Here is a 21,788-nt window from a genome sequence, read left to right on the forward strand (position 1 = left end):
CTCCCAGGCTGTAACAAACATTACAGCAAACAGCACCTGGACAACTGATCTCTCTGGTCTATACTACATATGCTAATTCCAGAGTGCATATTTATAGCTCTATTTTAGACTTTTGTATACAGGGAAAGACTAAATTTAAAAGTCATGTTCCTGACAAGCCCACACAGTCCCTGCTGCCTGAGACGCCAGCAATGCTTTGTGCAGTTTACTCTGGTGGTTGCAAACACCTTCTGATGGAGCACACCCTGTTTGAAGCCTCCAGGCAGGGAACGGTTGCCTTGCTCCTGTGCTTGGAGAGGAAGCTATAAAATTACACACAAATCAAGTGTAACAACTAAATAAGGACAGACAAAGGAGCAGACTGCTTCATGTGATTACAGGAATAAGGACATGTATAAACCTGCTGCTTCCACTCAAACCATTACACTCTATCAGAGAAGCTCTGGGAGTATCCAGGAGTGTGCAGTTACCACAGAGCAACATCACAAGCTGATATGGCATTTAGAAAAGCAAGAGGCACAGGTACGATCAACAAACTTGGATAATCCAAATCAGAGGGAATAATTAGCATATTAAGCATATTCACACAGATAATTAATCTCACTTTATCCTGCTGTCCTTCAGAACAGCACCTTAAGTTCCCTAAAGTTCCATACCATCGTTGCCACTGAGTCAAAACTTAGAAGCTTTTTCCACTTCTCTCATGCTCTTGATAACACAGTATCAACATATATAATATTCCATATTTGAAAAGATAGTAAATATTGCAAGACCCACCAGTGTTTTCCCCATTCTGTGTTCACATTCAGCCACCGAAGACTTAACAATGCCACAAATTTTTACTCTTACAGTGAAACAATGGTTTGAGAAGGCAAAGTGAAATCTTCTCAGGTGATTTTTTTCAACATCTTAAAGCACAGGTGCTCACCCTGAACAGAGAAAGGGCCACATCATTTCAACGAATTTCCTGCAGTTAAATAGTTTTGAGGAAAGCATCCATGACATTTCAGATCTAACAGTCTTTCAAGATAAGTATTTCAAATAGTCAACTCCCTTGCATGCTCTTTCTTTCCAAACAAGACGCTTATACTGCCTCAGAATATGAAATAATTCACACATCCCCAACCAACACTGACAAAGGAAATTCCTGTGTGGACTTGGTGACAGCTGAAAAGACAACCTGACACACACAGGTGCCCACAAATGGCTGTGTGGGCCCAGCTGTGTCAGCAACAGCAGCTCCAGAGTGCTAAATCAAATACACCTCCAGATGCCCCCTCTTCATGCCAGAAACAGTCACAGCACAGAGGGACTTCACAGGGTCAGGACCCAGCTGGTCTGAATCCAAGCAGTCAATCCAGTGATTAAACTGGAAAAGTCACAGGAATAAATTGTGGTGAGCTCAAAAACAGTGAAAATGTTGACATATCAGCGCCATTGGTTATATCTGTCAATGATTTCCGTTGATTTAATTTTCTTTACTATTGCTTTTAGAAATAATAGTTTCCCCATCATAAGCAAGGCCCACCCAAGCCAATTACCAACATTCCAATTAAAAAAAAAAAACTGTTTCCTTGTTTATTCAGGCCAAAACAGCTGGAGAGCAGAGACTTGTCTCTCACCCCAGAAGCACAGGAATCATCATCACCATTCTCACAAATCCCAGACATGTGCCAATGGATGGGATTAGCAGGTGCAGCTCAGGCTGCACAAGGTACCCCCTGATACAACACTCTCCTCCAGTGGCCCTATTTCCCCCAAAAGCCCGAATTAAAATCGGCAGGAACAATGGGTGGCACCATAGCATTGGCAACAGGTCTTAAAGCACCTGCCTGAATGCTCAGCTTCACTTCTTGCCTGAAGACAAAGAGCCCAGCGCTTCTCTCATACACTCAGCACTGAAACCGAAATTACTTAATATGGCTTTCAATCTTGCATGTAATCTTTGCTTCTGAGAAACAAGAACTGCCAGCTTTGAAGCAAACATCACCTTCTTACCAGCAGGGCTGCCTACGCTGCTTGGGAAGCAGTGCTGCTCCGAGCACTCAGAGTCACCTCCCTGCACAACCCACTGCTAGTGGGGACTGTTCCTTCAAAACAATAACAAAGCAAAGGAAAAGGTTGTATAAACTGAAATGTAATTTGACCAACAGGACTGATAAATTACTGTATATCTTGTTTTCTCCAAGCCTTACCTGGATGCAAAGATTTTGGACAGAATACTTCAAGGTGCAGACACCAACATTTGGGAAATAGGTATTTTATTCTATTCCTTAAATACATCCTACTTATTCCAAGCTAATGAGTATGGCTTAGCCTATACACATTGTTTTAAAGTTTATTTATTAATTTTCTTTTTTAACTAATGTTACTACACTTTTTAATCATGCCCAGATTGGAACTAATCTAGAAGAGTCTGTCTTGTCACGATCCCTCCCAACTCCATGATTCCCGTTTAAAGTTCTGGATGAGGTCAACTTACAATTTTTGAAAAGGAAATAAGGAAGATGCTACGCTTGAAGGAGCTTTCAGCCAAAACTTCTCTCCCTGGCTCACAGCACACTTGTGTACAACAGCATCCCTCCAGTGAGAACACAGGACATAGGCAGAAAAGACAGGCTTAAGAAGGTAGGTCAGCTGTGCTAATACTCTAAAGTGTTCCTCCAGGGGTGATGAAAAGGGAAGAAGAGAGGCTTGGGCTGTGTTTTGTTTCCACAAACAGATCAGGAAGTTGAACAGACAGAATCATCTAAAAACAAATCATCCTTTTAAAAAGGAACTCTTTCTGCAAGCACAGTAGTTGTCTGCAATATCTAAGCATCTCCCTATACTACAGAAGGGGACATGAGCTAAACCAACCCCAAGAAATTTTATTACACAAACAATTCTTAAACCAAGAATTTACACCATATACTAAATAAACTCTCAAAATCATATTGCCAGCATAACTTTTAAATTCATGCTGTTTCCATTCACTACCCTGAAACACAAAGTCTGTTTACATTTGATGTTAAGAACATACAGAAAATAAAACAAGCTTACCACTTCCAAGGACATATTTGCTCGAACACGCCCAGTGTTGCAGGTTTTCTTTATTTAGGGGAAGGAAGAAAAATGTCACAGTGAGCAAAGTTCACGTGTTAACCTGGAGAGGATCCAGGCTGGGCACTAGAGCTGCAGCAGCTGCTCACACCTGTGCAGGCAGGAAGCTGTCCCCACACCAGCTCCAAGGCTGGGGGGCTGCATGTCCCAAACTTGCTCAGAGAAGTGTCCAGCTCGCTCACCAGAATGTCCCCAGAGCCTGCTGGCAAACTTCTCTGCCTTGACTGAAGAAAGCTACTGATTAATCTATCCACTGCTCCTCCCTCATTCGAGTTACTGCCTTGAGCTTATGATCAAACTGGTTTTACTACCATGTAAAGCCTATTACTCACAATACAGCTATTTACAAAACTAAGATAGCAATAAATGAAATAAAACCAGGAACTTCAGTTCTTAAAAACACTCAGCTATGTAGGGACAAAATCCTTAAGAAAATAAGCAGAAGGATGAATACCAAATCATCACTTTCAGTTATCAACAGGTGTCTGGAGAGTGAATAGAACTACTCAAAACGAATAAATCAACAAAAATTAATCTTAGTCCATATCCTGTCAAAGTAAATGTAAAAAAAGGAGTTAAGATTCATTGGGTCAGAGAAAGAGGGAGGTTGGGGGGATTTCCTGAAGGAGGGAAGGCCTGGACTCTTAATCTTTACTTTCAGAGAACTGTTCCTGTATATTATATAAAGTCTAGAAGCAAACAGAAATAAAACCCAGCCCAAAACCAAAAACTCTTCCACATTCCACAGACCTTAAGATCTGCAAAAATCTCACACATTACATCAAACACCATTACTGCACTTCTCTAAATCACACTAGAAACAAACAAATATGTGCACATTTTTCACCGTGATGGATTTTAGAAAGGAAAATCTGCTCTCAAAGAAAACAATAAAAGCCTGCTAGGTTCCATTGCTAATTCCTTTCAGAAATTCATGAAGTTGTTTATTTTAAATTGCCCATACAGGAAGTAGCAGAAAAATGGCAATAACAATGTCAGAAACAAGAACTCTTAATTCAACTCCTTTCAAAGAGGATATGTACACAGTTCAAACAGGAACTTCACACCAGGTTTTGTTAGTAACACTGGAAACCTGTGCACTCCAAAATCCAGCTCTGCAATAGAGGCAGAACATCCTTAAGAAGCTACAGCACTGAAAAGTGAATTCAAGGAAATGAGCTTCACAAGTAGGCAGTGTAATTGCTTGCCCTTTTTTTTTTTTTAACCTACTTGTCTTCAACTGTACATCTACCACCATCTTCTGGTTTTAGGATTGCTTTGGACATCCCACACATCGAGTTCCCACCCAACCTTTACAACACCTCCCACTCCCCACCCCATGCAGTGGCACTGCACTGTAGTATCTGAGGATGTTTCAGAGCCTTTATGGGGTTCCCCTCAGCTGAGACTACAAACTCTCTTTCTTTTAAAGCAAAATGATGCAAGTCAGCACCAAGAACTTCACCTTTTGGGACAGACAATCTCAGACTGATCATTAACCCATCAAGTGGTGGGCTCACAGAAAACATCCTGGCCCCACGTGGCATGAGGAACCAGACATCACCAAGCTCTGATCATGCTCCCAGATCTCCCCATCAATATGCAAAAGGCTTGGGTAGAAGCCAGTAAAACCCAACCAAAAAGTTACTAGATGATGTTATAAGGTACCAAACATCAGCATTCTATCAGTATCCACAGGAAGCTTCCATAAATTCCCTTCTTTGTAGGAGTGTTTCAAAGTCACATAGTGCTTAGCTCACCCACACTGAAAAACAAATTAACCAAATTAAAAACACAGTATCAGCTTCCTCTGCTGCACTTCTGACAGCAAAGACCCAACTGCTACCACTACGTGAAACAGACCTACTATCGCAATTTAAAATAATTTTACAATGTTTAGGAAGACTTGAGAAATAAAAGGAAGACAACCAAAAAGCTATTTCCTGTTTTAACAGCCCAAAATGAAGCTGACAGCACTTAGTCATACTTGAAGCAGAAAGATGCATTTGTCAAAGCATGAGAAGTGGCATAAAATGTCAGTAAATCAAATCAATGTATGAGCAGAGCCCAGAAGGAGGGAACAGAAGGGGACTGATCTGCTTTAGCAGTGAGGATACAGTCTGAATCTGGGGCATCCAACATATTCAGGCAGCATGCAGAAATAATCCTCCTGTCCAAATTTTTCTTGTCCTTCAAACGGGCAAGAAGCAGCCTTATGCAGCTGCCACCAAGGCAACAAGCTCTTTTCCTGCCCTCACACAGGATAAAGAAGAGACAAACTAACAAAATTAGCAAAAACAAACTAGAATTAGAATCTTCCTCCCAATTATCTTGCAGTTTATGAAAATCAAATGCTTTCATTTATTTTTTAAAAAAATAATTTATTTTCTCTAATAATATCTAACATTTGAACAAAAAAACATGTTTATCTTCACCAAGTTTCATCTGTCATATTTATTGTTTTTAAATTTTACACATGAAGGCAAATCAAGTGGATAACACATGCACTTTCAGTTTCAAATTTTAATCTTTTCCAGATCAGCACAGATTATAATTTACCATCCATAGTCTGCATGGAGAGGCTATATCCTGGACTCAGTTCATTCCTTAACAAACCAGTGTGTATATATATGTCATCAAAAAGCTACCACAAACTTAACAACATAATGCATTCAGGCCAGATCCTCATTTAATGCATGAAATTATAACAGGAGAGTAAGATGATCCTTTCAGGAAGTAATAAATATTTAAGGACAGTCCCAGAATTTTGCAACCAAATATGTAAAACTTGGTGCAAGCCTTAGTACTGTCCACAACAATTTGTACTCTCTGGTCACATTTTTGTCCTCTTCCAGACTTTGGTGTTCCTTGCCTGTCATGTGTGTCATGAAAGGTAACAACACTCTTTCTCTTGTCAGTATCCTCACTTTCTTATCACTCCCAATGGTGGCAGGTTGCTCTCAGCAGCAAAAAAATAAATCCATTTCTTGAGAGACTTTCCTGATCACAGGGCCAAAGTCCAGCCCTGTTTGAGCTTATTTCCACCTCCCTCCAGCAGGTCACCCACACCTTGCAGGTGTTAACAGCACACCAGGCTAAGAAGGGGCATTTGAGTTTAGTTGCTGAGGCTTGGTACTTGGAGCAGACTGGTCAGAGCAGCATCCCATAGATCCTGCAGCATGATCCAACAACCTACTACAGTGGCAAATGAGAATGGTCTGGGAGGAGGTACAAAAAACTAACAAAGAACACCAAAACACTCTCCTGCAACAGTATTCCCAGAAACAGTCTCTCAAAACTATCACTACCTGTAAATTAACTTTTACAAAGAAATTATAATCAAATTAACCATGAAGAAAGCCCACAACTTTCACCTTTTTAACAATCGATGCTTTCCCATGATCTCACCACTGCACAACAGCTTTCCAGCCTAAACATACCTTCTTGAAGAAAAGCTCCCAAGATCAGCCTCATAACTGAACTCAGCTCCAGCACCAAGAAGGCAAGCCACCCCTGTTGTCATGAAACAAAAGTGACAATTTTCTTCTACACAACTTTCCTTCCACTTCTCCAAACGCCTACGCCTTCTAGAAAACAGACTGCCCCCTGTAACTCAGGACATCCAACCATGCCATGTGCATATGAACAGCCGGAAAGTTAAAAATACCTGCAGCTGAGATGCCAGGATGGAAATAATTTTAAACAAAGTTTATAAAAGCCACAGCTGCAGAAGGGCAAGAAAACACCAATAAGTATGGTAATTAACACAGAAACATGTCATATCTGACCCATCTTTGCTCTTCAGCAGGACAAACTGATGACACACAAACCAGCAAAGAGCTGAGTGATGTTTTCTCCCTACACAGCACTTGAGGGCTAATTAAGAACAGCAGCACAATAATCATCAAAACACCACTTGAGGTCAAATTACTATTTATACAGGACTCAAAACCCAAAAATTACTTCAAACTAGCTGCCAACAACTTGAAAATGTCAGACAAGTGAAAAGAATAATTTTGCTTTTTCAATTTTTCAGAAAATTTGTCAAATTTAAAATAAGCAAGTGTAAAGAAGCGTTTATAGCAGTGGACCAATGCCTCCATGGGTTTTACAACATGAAAGTTTCACCGTAAGGTACATTGGATAATTTTGGTTTGCAAAGAATTAATTTAAATAAGTAAAAGGGGCAGGAGTATCTACATTCACTTGGACTATATGGAAGTGTTACACCAAGGAGTTTGCAGAGTCACAAAAAAGGCAGTGCCAGCAGCAGAGTCCAGGATAAAGGAGAATTGCCCCTTTGAATAAAGCAGCTTGATCCAGGCTGAAGAATCCACATCAGCACAGCCTGAGGATGCAGCTTCTCATTATAGATGAGCTGACTGACCTGTGACCCCCACTTTCCCAACTCTCTCATGACTGGATGTCTTCTGTAGAGGTAGGTTTAGGGTTTTTTATATTCTTGTTTTTTTACTAAGTTCATCCCACTAAAGCAGGTAACCATGGCCACAGACAACTCGGTGCACTGCAGAAGTCAGTGACACAGAACACATAATGCAAGGGTACAGACCAAAAGAAATGCTAAAGTAAGAACAGACAGCAGAACTTAAATTTAAAAAAAATCTTCAAAAGCATATAAAAAAATTTTCAGCACCTTGAATGTGTTCCTAATAAAAAAAAATCATCCTGTTACAAATACAACTGTTGTATATTCTGACTATTTCAGTAACAATGACCCAGCCAGACCATCACAGTAAAATCAAGCCAGTGCAGAAAACTCACCTTCACAAAATTGTCAGGGAACATGCCCCTTCTGCCATTTAGCTCCCCTTCCAACCATCCTTCTTCTTCCAGTTTTTTCACATTCCTGATGATTTCCCCAACTCGGATTGTTAACTCATCATCATGCACTGCATCATAGTCATATTCCACAATATAGTCCACTAAAAAGGAAAAAAAAAACAAAACATGCACAATGAATACAACCCAGACTGGGAAATGCAACTTGAAAGTTATGCATGTTCAAAAGACAAACCTAACAGGGACTGCTAACAAAAGGCATTTCCCTCACAGCAGTGCTCATTTGTGACAGTCCCATGTATTTTTGGGAGGAAGAAACAATTGCATAGTCAGCTATTAGAATAAAATAAATTTAGGAATATGACACTGGGTCATATTTTGGTGGTGGTTGGTTGGCAGATTTTTGTTCATGTCTGCTGGAAGGAATTGCTGGCAATGTTTTTTTTTCCCCCCACCAAGTTCCAGCTGAAGATTTACCAATTATGAATCACTGACCACAGGGCAAGTGTTTCTCACTCAGTGCCCAGCAGGGACAAGGATCAGACACTGTGTGTACAGGAATGCTTTGTTAATTCTTACACTTCAGCCTGTTACTATGTTTGCAAAAAAAATTAACTGCTGCACACTAATTTCTCCAGGTTTGATCCAAAAAATGCAATATAGCCAGAAGGTGTGTGATTGACAGTATCATACAACTTAAATTACACAGAGATGTTAAAAGCACCTTCTCTCAGAGTAATTTGGTTTGTATGAAGTAGAATAAGCAAGTGAGCTTTACTTTTAGTACACTTAAGTTTACTCACAGAAGCTCAGCAGTGTATTCACATACTTGTTGCACAAGATCCATCAGAATTGCTCACTGACAGCTTAAGGCTTGTTTGGCAATAAAGACCCATTTGTTCATCAAGAAACTGTTCATGCCTGAAATTTCCAGAATCCTGCAGCAATCAAATAATCTTCCCTCTCATCAAATTCAGTCAAATATCCAGGCACTGCCAAATGTTAAAACGCTGTTCTCACCGAAACCTCCCTCTCCTCTGCAGATCACAATGCAGAAGAGCACAACAAGGTTAAAAGACAGAAAATCCTGAATGGTTGTAGAAGTTTCTTTCCCAGGTTAATTTATTTTATCAGTGCACAATAATACCCAACAATTAATTAAAAAACAAAAGAATCAAATGGGAAGAAGTATTATTTCCTTGTCATTGGACTTACAGCTGCATTAAACCAATGTGTAATTACAATCTGTGGGCAGTTTTAATCACAAATGCAGCTGCAGTGATTGCAATTAAGCCTTTATCCCTCTGCTGCCTATGGATGAAGCCAGAAAACCCTTAGTAAAAAACAGAACTATGTGATGGTGCCACAGATGCAAAAGATGCTTGAACGATATGTCTGGCAAACTATTTTCTGTATGCACCTGTTAACAAAGGAGCAGGTGCATACAGAAATACTTAATTTTGCTTTTTTCCTTTAACAAAAGAAATAAATTTCTTCTTTATGAACAGAAGTCATCACGAGAGTTACCCATGTTACGCACCTGGAACTTCTAGCACACACTTTTTGTGTGTAGACTTTTATTTTTGCCAAATGTACTCTTTATGTTTGTTTCAAAGCATCATATTCCCCCATTACTGCCTGCAGCAAGCAGAATAGTTCTGTCTTGCTTCTGCACAGAATTGTCTCTTGAGTAGCTGACATAAAATATTACCAAACATACAGGAAATTCTGACAGTCACAAATCATAAAGACAACAGCCATTCATCACTTAAGAGTCTGGAAATGAAAACATCATCTTCCAACCAATTCAACCCAGCTATTCTGGAAACTTATAAATGTAGAAAAATGTAAGAAATTTCCATGACACATACTTCTCTCATGATACACTGTTTTGAAGTACATTAGCAGGTAGCATATTTCAAAATACACACTATAGGACAGCTTTACAAAGCTAAACATGGAAAATTGATCACAACAGACTGTCAGTCATGGCAAATGTTCACAGCAGTGACTTGAACTTCTGAACACCTGGTCCTCTTTCCACAGCAGCAGTAGATAATCACACTCACACTGTGTCAACATGAACCAATTCTATTGAAAGCTTATTTATTACCTTGGGAGAACATTTCTGTATTTGTGTTTGAAATACACAGCACATTCATTTGGTCACCTTTCCAGGCTATAAAACATCGACTCTGTCATGCCAACAAAAAACAGAGAACCTGAAGAACCTCCCAGTCATCATCCCTATGTCTTTATGTTCCAAAGACAAACAGCATTAAACAAACATCAGCTTCTTACACTTAAATTTTAAGTGCTGAATTTCCTCTTGTATTTGTCAGTGATACCCAAAGCCACCCTCGCTCTCATGGATACATAGACAAACCAGACATGAATTCTGTTGCCTCATCTGTAAAGTGGAAGGGAGCACAGGGAATGTTAAAATAGTTTCATCCCATAGATTTTTTTTCATATGATGGCAGAGGAAAAGCAAGGAGCTACACATCCCATGTATTGCTACTACAATATATGGTGCTTAAGAAGAACACTTAGAAGTTTTGCTTTTCAATATTAGCAAGTAGCACTAGTTGAATCATCCAGGTGATGGGCAAGAAACCTCCATACTGCCTAAACAGTCCAGATTAAATAAATCTCTGAAACATCCTCAAGTATAATATTTACCCAAGTAAAAGCAGAGTCCAGCAATGACAGAAAACATTTTTAAGGAATCACAACTCCTTACAATAACACTAACAAGAAATTACATTAGTTTACTGATTATACTTCTTAATGCTTGTACTCATTCTGAACACTTCAGGTTCTCACTTAAAAGCTTTTCTCAAGAACAGATACACTGCAATCAGTCAGGAGGTGGATTCCAGTAATATAAGCTGGTCTAAATTTTTTTAAAAAACCTCTCAACTAGAGGTTGCAAGAAGGTGCAGCAGAACTCCTCAGCAACACAAGCTGTCAAAACTGTCAAAACCACCTATCTCCCCTCTGCTTTTTTTTACACTGCTTTTGCCACTTCAAACCCCACTCAGATGAATTATCTGTAGCTTAAAAGTCTTTAATGATCAAGTCTCAATTGAAAAACAATCTTAGGCTTAAGCAGGAACACTGTGAGGTTTACTGTGCTTTTCTAGCACATCCTGAAACACCAAAGTTCACCTGAGAGGGGGAGACAATTTCCTCCTGAGTTTTCACGGTACCTGCATACAAGGAAAGGATGAAAAAGCTGGAAAAAGGCTCAGAGATATCTCATCAAATCAGGGTGTGGAAAAGACCAAGCAGTGCCCAATGCAAGATGCCCACAAGATGCAGTGGGACAAAATGAAACCAAAGAAATGCCACTTAAACATATATAAACACAATGTCTCATCCAGCCATGATAGCTTTCCAACATACTTAGGGAACCTTCCAGATGGTGTTTTTTGAGGGTTCTGACCCATTTTCAGGGGCAACTGACTGATTAAAATCAACAGGGGAAAAAAAAAAATTGTTGACAGGACGTCTCTGGAGGAAAATGGCTCTGGGGGAAGGGTCTGCTCAGCTCTTGCTTTTTAGTAAGACAACAACCTCACTAACAAAACAAGAATGAAACAATTCGGTTGGACGTTAGGAAGAAATTCTTCACAAAAGGGTGAAAAGAGTGATCAGATACTGGAATTGACAGCCCAGGGAGGTGTTTGAGGGAAGACTGGATGTGGCACTTAGTGCCATAGTCTGGTGGACATGATGGTGGTCACAGGCTGGATTTGATGATCTCAGAGCTCTTTTCCAACCTGACTGATTCTGTGATAAAACAGACCGAACACATCAATGCCAGTCAGCAGCTACAGACTACGTTATTCCCCATAGCACAGACAAACTGTCCTACCTAGCACCTCTTTGACAAAACAGCTCCCACTGTCAGCCAAGGCAGCAACACTCCCTGCACCAGGCATTCAGTCTCTGCTGACATAGCTGGACTCCCCACTTCTAAAAACCTTCCACAACCAGCTTCTTCTGCCAGCCACATCCCAGTGCCAAGGAAGAGGCCAAGTCTCCCAACAAGCATGGCCATATTATACCCATCTTTTCTCATTGTAAACAAAGGATGCCTTCAGCTACTCATAGTCTTTCTGAAGTTGCCTATTAGAGGTAACTAAGGCCCTCTGGCAGCCCTAAAGCAGAAATCAAAACATAAATTTAAAAAAGAGTGGAAAATATACCAAAATTCTAGCACGCCTGTATCTTCAATAGAAAGAGACACTCATCCAGCAAAGAGCACAATTTCACATTCTTAGTACTTTGTTTAGGGTACTACAATACTGTCAGAACCCAGTGACCTTTCTGTAGTAGCCAAAAAAAAGACACAAACCAGATTTAAAATAAATCCCATGAAAAACACACTTTAATAGCTTATACATTTTTTTTTTAAAGAGGGGAGAGGGATTCATCAGATACCTGAAATCCTTGCATATACTGGGAAGCCTTGCTGAAACTTGCTGCAGGCCTGGAAGGACAGAGTCCAACGGGAAGCAGCAAGAATTGCTGCAGTTCTCCACAAAGGTCTCTTCAGGCAGGTTTCAGGCCAGTTCAAAGTCATTTACTGGAACAACAACCCTGGAAAGTCGTGTGACCTCCAGAAGTACCTTGCCAGCAGAACTGCAGTTACATTAGAAACTGAGCTTTTGCTTTTCCAATTTATGACAATAGATGCTAGATGCCTAAAACAAACTTCATTAGTACTGTTATTTCCACTTGTACATTAATCATGTAAAACCTTCAAAGTTCAGTCTCCTATAAAACAAAGCCTAACAATTTTGTTATTATGTATGAATAGAATTACAAAGCTATTTCATTTTATAGCAGACCCAGTTTCCACTAGAGACAAAAGACCACGGAGGACACAATCTTACCCTTTTAACTACCATACTTTTCTTCACAACTATTTCAAAATCAGGTGCTGAACTTAATGATCCTTACAACTGCATTCCCACAAAAATGTTTCTACCATTTATGAGCTATAGGAATTCCAGCTGGTTTAATACTAATATAATACTATATGTTCAGCCACTTAAGACAGACCTTAACACTGAAAAAGTGGCTTCAGTGCTGAACAATGAAAACACCTTTGTAAGTGTTAAACATAAGTAGTGGTTATAAGGATGTTTTCTTTCCACTACAATACCATATAATTTCCTGTCACCCTGATCTGAGTCACTGATGACAACCCAGATGCTTAAATAGAAAGGCCTGACAGACTTCCCATTGCTCTTAATAATCTAGTTCTTGCTCCCAAAACTGTGAGTTTTGTCTAGAAAGCTCTCCTGTAAAGACACATACACAAGGTGCACACCAGGGTTTGAGAACCAAAGACAAATCCCTCCTGGCTAGGAGCTCCCACTGCTCTGCAGCCAGGCTTCCTCCAGGCTCTGCACCTGCTTCACACTCCTGTTTACAAATTACCATAATGACCAGTTCCCCAAAGATCCAAGTATTCCTTTGGGGTACACATGTAGGTTTGCTCTTCCTCAGTCTGAATAGGGGAGCATCTTGCATTTCCCACTATCAGGGAAACCACTCTGAGCACTGGTCTTGTGCAAAAGTCCCTCCCCTCCTTTCACACCCCAATAACCATCCAACTGAAAAGCAGACAAGGGACTGAACCTTGAACAGATGGAAATATTCAGCATTTCTTACTTCCTTCTTATGGTGCCCAATAAAGCTACATCAACAGAGAGTAGGAAACCCACAAAGCTGTATTTCCAAGACATCTTAACTCAAGGATGTTGTGAGCCCATGCTTTCTTCTGTGTGCATTCACAGCAGTCCTTTCCCCCTGCTCTCTGCTTAAATTAGTAGTTATTTAAAATATAAGTGAATCAGGTAAAGAAAACAGCCCAAGAGAAAGTTTGTAATGACAACTTTCTGCAAGTTTATTTCCTTAAGATGTCTCACTGCAGGATCAGACAAGGACTGCTTCAAACCCACTTTAGGTCAACCTCTACATCCCTGTTACAGTCCAGACCACACTGCTCAGTGAAGCTCCCAACCACCCTCATTTGTGGTGCTCAGTTCAGTGTGGAACAGTCTCACAAAGTAATCTGGAATTTTCACTGAAACTAAACCCAAGAAAGCACTTAATACACATTAATTTTTAACAGGCATTATGCCCATAGGACAAGACTAAAACTACAATGATATAAAAATGTCCAAAACTTGAAACCTGAATGTGGTCTCTCACACAAGAAATTTCCCCCTACAGATCCACTCAGCTTGCCCCTCACCACTTACTGCTTTGCTCAAAGCCAATATCTGCCATGAAACCACATCCTAACATAACACCTTTTTGATACAAGTTCTGTCAACTCTCATGGTAAGGATGCAGTTCCATGCTATTAAGAAACTGAACAAGTGTAATTAGCTAATGGAGACCATACAATACACACATATTTAACAGTACAGTCACTAATTTTGAGCCACACCACACAGAATAGCAGACATTTCACTGAGCTGAGCCATGCAGAGCCATCACGTTCACATTTCACGTGGAGGACTTGTAAAGAGTTGCATCACAAGGGCTACTGCAAGCACTGAACATCACCAATGAGATGTTTTATCTTCACAGCAGCTCAGAAGTGCCTCTTGAAGGCCCCTGGAGTGGCAGTGACACATGGCAGAGCCATTTCTACCTGTGCCTCCTCCCAAGGGAACCACACCAGTCGTGCCAGCTCCAGTCCAGCCAAACAGCTCCGCACCACAGCAGTCACACCTCCTCCCGCTCCTGAAGCTTTGATCCCGTGTGCCAGCCAAGCAAACTCTGCTGCCACAAGGAAGGGATGTTGCAGATGAGGTTCTCTACAGTTTAAGATAATGCTGACTTCATTTATTCAAATATTTACTTATGGTCTTATTTAAAGCAAAAGGCCCAGAGCCATGAGTATTCTTTCATTAGTTTGTAATAATACAACAGAATGCCAATGAAACAGAAAGATTTTCATGCCATTCTATATGCATTTTCTTTTAAGCATACACGATTAATTCCCAATTTGCTGTAAATTGATTATTCCAGTCATGGATTATTTCAAAGACAGAGAACCTAAATCTGTACAATTTATTAGTTCATGTTGCTGGGCAAACAAACAATCCTTTCAAGCACTAAAGATGCCTCTAATACATACAAACACAGTGTTGGACCCAAGCTGGTTCTACATAAAACAAGCTCAGCTATGTCCACCCAGTTCTCTGGAAGCACCACAAACACCCTGCTGTCACCCACTGGTGACTCAGTTTGGATGATAACAGTATTTGCTCTGTTTAAAGCAACCTCATGTCGAAGTGAGTATGAGCTTTCGCTCTATTCAACACACCCCATCTCAGAAGGCTCAGCAAGTTCAAAGCAGCATTAGATGAGTGAGGGCAATCAGACACTCTCTTGCAGTCAGGCTAAATTCCCAATAAGCCCCTTTCCACTTCCTTAGCACATGGGCTGACCAGTCAGAGCACCATCCCCCATCTGAGCCAACATCAAATTCATCACAGAACAGGCTGAGTTGTAAGGGACCCGCAAAGATCATTGTGTCCAACTTCTGGCCCTGCACAGGACCATCCCCAAGAGTCACACCCTGTACCTGTGAGCATCGTCCAAACACTTCTTGAACTCTGTCAGGCTGCTGCTGTGACCACTTCCCTGGGGAGCCTGTTCCAGTGCCCAGCCACTCTCTACTTGAAGAAACTTTTTCTATTTTCCAACCTTAACCTCCTCTGACAACTACTTCAGGCCATTCTGGTCTCCATGTCTGCCCTCCCTCTTCACCTCATGAGGAAGCTGTAGGCCACAATGAGGTCTCCCTTCAGTCTCTTCTTTCTCCAGGCTGAACAAGCCAAATGACCTCATATGGATTTCCTCTCCAGAGCCTTCACCATCTTGGTTACCCTCATTTGAATCCTCTTCAATAGTTCAGTATCTTTTTTCCACTGTTTATCCACAATTGCAGAATATTCAAGGTGAGGCCACCTCAGCATAGAGCAGAGAAGGACAATCCCCTCCCTCGTCTGGCTGGCAATGCTGTGCCTGATACACCCCACAACAAAGTGCCGTGTCCGGGCAACTCAGTCTTTCAGCTGCAGCTCCCATTCCTCTATCAGATACTAAAAAAACTCAGGAATTTAAGAGTCTTCTCAATCAAAAAACTCACTGCACTGTTATCAAGAAAATATCATTCTTCTGGAATAATTAAACTATCCCAAGTCACTACCAAAAGGCAACTGGATATGTGATGGTTTAAAAGACCTGTTAAAAACTTCCTAAGCACTCTCCAGTGCTTACACTGAGGATACTTTAAACTGCTATAAGGATAGTTTTTAGGAAAAAAAAGACTGAAGTCAGAATAAACACCCACCACGGAGAAAACCAACAACAAGTAAACCAACAAATGGCAACAAAGCAACTTTGAAACTCCCACAATATCCAATATCTCACATAAGCCTTTACTTCCACACACTAGAGCAACAATAGCCCAGCTACTGTCAGCTTCCCACATTGATTAAGTACTATGAGCTTAAAGGGGAAAAAACTACCATTGCAAGAGAGGAAGGAACAAGAAGGCACAAAGGCAGTTCTGTTGTTTTCCTGAAGTATGGGGTCTCACCACATTTTCTACTTTCTAATGATAATAGGTACCTTATTGCATCCTTTCAGTATCTACTTTTTCCCAAGGTCTGTAGTGATAGGACTGGGGGCACTGGTTCTAAACTGACAGAGAATAAATTTAGATTAGACTTCAGGAAGGAGCTCCTGCTGCTGCAGATGGTCAGACAGAACCTGGAGATTGCTGGGGATTGTACTGTCTGAGAGTTCATGATTCAGATGTCAGTGGTATAGCAGTAAGAAGATATTTTTGGGAGGAGTGTTTAGTAGCTGAAACTAATTTCAGTTGGGCCAACTTCTGCAGAATTTCCTGTCAGCTGTAAAAGTAAAATCATAAGTGTAAGTAAGAAGCTTCCATGAGTGATATGAAAGATCTTGTGGATTATAAGAAATCTGTGAAAGGTACAGGATGTCTCTGAAAAAGAACACACTAATGACAGGGATTAGTTCATTTATTTGTATGGTCTATAAAGAAAAACATCATAAAAGATATTTGTGCCTGAATCACAGGATAGCTTGGGTTGCAAGGGACCTTTCAAGATCATCAATGGGCAAGGACACTTCCCCCAGACCTAGTTGCTCCAAGCCCCATCAGCCTGGCCTTGAACACTTTGAGGGATGACACATCTGCAGCTTCTCTGAGATAGATCTGCAGCTTGCTTCTGAGCAGCCTGGGTCAGTTTCTCAAGTCTGTGACAAGGCAACTTAAATAAAGTTTCTTTTTCCTTTTTTTTCTGTCCACCCTGCAGTATCTGCTATTTTTCCTTACTTCTTTTGTAACTTGCTGTGTGCTGCATAACCCAGTTCTAGCGCAAATATTTTCTACTTAAAGCAACAATTCCTCTACATCCATAGCTTGCCTAAAAAAAAAAAAAAAAGGATAATAAAAACAAAAATAGCAGTCTACCCTTGAGACAGTCTGAAGCCAAGAGATTTGGTTCTGTCAGCACAGAACTCGTCCATCTAGAAGCCGCCCTAGATCCGCCTGGCATTTTTAGATTGGGTAATGCAATGGTGCATTCTCCAAGATATGACTCACCACGCATTTTTAATAAAAAGTTTGTGTTGAATTTTACACCCCAGTAAGAATGGCTGAAGTAATTAGGGAAACAAACAGTTGAAAACAGTTAAAAATGTAGGCTTTTCCTCCTAAATTATTTCAATTAATGAGAAACTTACTGCATTCTAACAGCAACCACCTCAAACATCACTTTGTTGTGCTGGCTTGGGTGGAATAAGCAAGAGACTTTGAGAAGGAAATTAAACAGTATAGCAGAAACCCTGCCCTGAAAGACACAAACCACATATGCCTCATTTTCCTACTCCAAGCTGCTGTAATTTTCTGAAGTGCATTATAGCACTTAATACTGTGTAAGATAAAATACAGCTGAAAATTGAATGTTTGTCAGTTTTCACTTACCTAAAGCAAATTGTCTTCACACATCCCCTCATAATTTTACAACTGTATTCTGTAGATGACAGGCTGCCATGTAGATGGTAGACTTCCAACCAGATGGAAAGAAAAATGTTTTAAGAATACTTCACTGTAGATTTATCAACTCTAGAAGTACCCCATCATGTTTCCTCCAATATTATCAGAAATACTTCCTTTAAACTCAGTCATAAATTTAATAAATGTTACAATTGTGGATTTAATTTACCCCTTCACTTCCATAAGCAGAATTGCTGGGCTCTTCCATTTACAGCACAAGACATTAAACAGGAAGTATTAGAATAAAACCCCAACCACCTCCAGCTATTTAATACCTTGTAAGGATAGAGGAGGTCAAAACGTTTCACCTGGGAAGTGACACGAAGCAGAAAGTGATGGTTTGTGCTACGTGCTATTTCCCTCAGTCTGAGCAGAGCTGAGAGCAAGAAGGCAGCCTGGAAATGAGAGGTGACACCCACAGAAAAGGCAGCAAATGTCTCCACAAACAGAAGTGAAAAAATGCTACTAATTCACAATGCAGAGAAAACCAGAAATCTTTGAGGTCACAGGGGGATGTATTTTTAAAAAAAACACCATATTTTCTAATGCCATGACTCAGACATTGTTCCATATATAGATTTATGCCTCTTCCTCTGTTCCTTCCCTTAAGTTAATTTTATAACATCTATTTGGCAAAACATTCAAGGTGAGTCACAAAACACCGAATTACAAATTCTGCTAAAACAAAGCCATGCCAAAAAGCACTGAAGAACAAAAGAATCATACCTCATTTATGTTTTGTTCAAACCCAAAGCACCAAATTAAGCAATGAAAGTACCACGAGGTCAACACCGTATTTATAGGTGCTCCCTTAAAGCCTTCACTAGATAATTAGCTCACAAGCAACAGAGCTTCAAGCTTTTATCTAAGAACTCTTTTTACAAAGTCATTCCCTTGAAAAATAAAAAATTCTATTTGAAGTTCCCTTTCTTCTATCAGGACTCCACACTACTACAAAAGCTTCAGCTCCTCCTCCTCCAGATTTTTTTTTCCAGGATTCTCCTAGCCAAAAAGGACATCATGATCATAGCCCCAGGTTATGAATTCAAGAGTTATGAAAACAGGAAAATTTCTGAAAGCCTCTGGGGTTTAAATGAAAACTCCTTTTACACGCCAAAGAAAGGCAGAAATGCTTTGATAGACAGCCTACAATTTGGCACATCTCTAATTCTGAATGACAATTAGTACTTGTGCAAACATGGCAAGAATCTGGCTTTGAAATAAATTTACAGGAACTTATAAGCATTATTTGGAGCATGCACAGTGTTCCCTTCATCTGTAAAAACAGACATGATGCAAGAGTCTGAATGGTCCCAGATTGGAATCTTGCAAAAACCACAAAGTATGCTTAGCATTACAACAAGAACAAGTGTTTGTATCTGACTGCATGTTGTCAGGGCATACTAATTGTGACATAAAGTTCATTTACATTTTAGTGTGGACATTTTAGTCAAGACAAACTGAACCTCTGAGGGAAAAGCACAGAAAGAAATCCTTATGGATTCTTACAAAAGCCAGTCAAAACAGCAAACACTCAAGGGCACCCTACAATCTCAATCAGACAGTTTTAAAGAAGGAAAAACCGTTTCATTTGGTCAATCGTGTTCTAAAAGTTCAGAGATCAAGTCCTTTAAATACCTGTTTTTACAGGTATTTAGAAGGATTGAAGTAATTCTTATTAAGATCATTATTTCCATCTGCATGGTTTGCAACACTTCCATTCACAGGAAAATAGCATTTCAAAGGACTCCGGAGGTTATTTATTCCAAACTGGTCAGGGCAAGGTTAATTTCAAAGTCAAACCAGGTTGTTCAAGGCTTTGGCCAGCTAAATGTTACAAGTCTTGAAAGAGATAAAACAACCACCCCAAGCACCTTTTATGATACTGTATCCTCATAATTTTTCCACATTATATTCAGTAGGAAATACCACTGTCCTAACCTTCAGGCATTGGTTCACAATTTTTCATTGTGCCTCCAAGGAGAGTAGGTTGTTCTCCTCTCCAGGCTACACCTACTTCTTGCACACCATAAGCACCACTCTCCCAACCACTCTCAACTCTCCATTTCAGTGGCATTCCCACTGCATTTGAGGGGATAGAGGAGCAAAACTGGACACAGTATTTTAGAGACAGTGCCTGTCTCTATTTTAGAGACTGTCCTGTGCCAGGGAGTAGGGAACAACCACCTCCTATGACCTGCTGGCTACTATCCTGCTCGTGCCCCCTGGTAGACAGTAAGGTAGTCCATTACTACTGCAGCACATCAATCATCCCCCACCACATTAACTGTGGAGGTTTTTTTAGGTACTGGTCATAATCTTGACCATTTGAAGAAATCAGCAATATGCGAGCATCCCTACCTGCCTGTCCTCCTGCTTCACTCCAAATAATTCTTCACCTGTACACCCATTCGGCTGAAACATGCCAGAGGGGCAGTACCTCTAAAATAAGAGCTGTATATTTTTTATTTTTAGGGTTTTTTGCAGAGCCAGCACTGAAGCACTCAAAGCTCTTCCCAAGGAAAACACTTCAGGACTGCCCCAACACTTGCCCTTTTAACCTGATGGCTGGCTGATCACCAAATATGCAGCTTGGAAGCAGCTACAGCATGTGCTTCGTCTTGCAGAGCTAATTGATAATAGCACCATGATTGGTATTTGAAGAATTTGAGAAGGGATCAGAGGCCTTACCAGAGTTTATGAAAAGCAGCCTGGGGCAAGGGATAGCAGTTGCTGCCATCAGGAGACAAAGCACCCAAGGCAAGTTCATAGAAAGCCAACTCTCACCTCAACTGTTCTCAACACAGTCACTTGAAGGAGTAGTTCAGATTTCAGAAACACAAAGGAAATACTCTTGATTGTTCCCACATATTCACAGCTACAGGCATAATCCTGGGGACCCAGCTACATACACACAAAAAAAGGTGAAATGAGAAGAGCCAGCAATACAACCTTGGCTTTTTCAAACACCAAGGCCAAGATTCATCACTTCAGTTGCTGCTCAGAACTGAAAATCCAGGATACAGCAGCAAACAGCAGGATCCAGCAACTTGGTGTTGATGGGAAATCAGTACAGTCTCCTTGCTGCATGGAGATGGCAGGCTGTGTCTTATTCTACTGACAGCACATCTCCTGTTTCATAAACAGCTCTATTTCATCTGCTGTTCATCCAGCCTGAGGCTTTCTGTCTATCTAGCAGGGCAGGTTTTCTCCGACAACCTACATATTAGAAGCCATTTACATTATAATCCATACGTGTGCCTTAGAGTTCTCCCTCAGTAAGGATGAAGCACTAAGACTGAAAGAGCAAGCTATTCCCACAAAATAAGCATCTAGTAAGGTGATGAGCACATGAAAACAAGAGGAAGCAATTTTATACCCTCTTAATTGTGCTTTCACTTGACAACCTCACACTTAATTTATACATATAGCCCTACAGACACCATGATTTAAGAAATGTCTTCAAGCTCTCCTCAAGCTGCCAAGGGTATCAGCTGAGGTTGTCTGCAATTTCCCTACTTCCTTGCACCACATCGTTATTCAGATAGTGGTAGGCTGTAAAAGCAAACCCTGTTATACTTAGGCTTCTTATAAAGCCCATGTGTCAGTGTAAAGGTTTAAATTTATCCTTAATTAAAAGGCTACATTCTGCTGTTTGCACTTTTCAAGAAAAACTGCTGCCTCCTTGACTACCATATCCACGACAGCATGCCGTAACATTGGGATTAACATGGGATTAACATATTTGCTTTTATCC

General features: G+C 40.5%; 1 protein-coding gene across 2 annotated transcripts in view; it reads right to left on the reverse strand.

Moving 5' to 3' along the window:
• CD2AP (CD2 associated protein) overlaps window positions 1-21,788 on the reverse strand; it is a 77,468-nt gene that overhangs the window by 47,221 nt on the left and 8,459 nt on the right. Inside the window, exon 2 of one of the 2 annotated variants that reach the window (XM_015623015.3) lies at window positions 7,885-8,045. In XM_015623015.3, the coding sequence (XP_015478501.1) occupies window positions 7,885-8,045 (161 nt within the window). Of the gene's footprint in view, window positions 1-3,042; window positions 3,303-7,884; window positions 8,046-21,788 lie in introns of those variants that run through there. The other variant, XM_015623016.3, reaches the window with a different exon arrangement.

This window comes from Parus major, chromosome 3 (genome assembly GCF_001522545.3).
Source record: "Parus major isolate Abel chromosome 3, Parus_major1.1, whole genome shotgun sequence".
NCBI classification, from domain to species: domain Eukaryota; kingdom Metazoa; phylum Chordata; class Aves; order Passeriformes; family Paridae; genus Parus; species Parus major.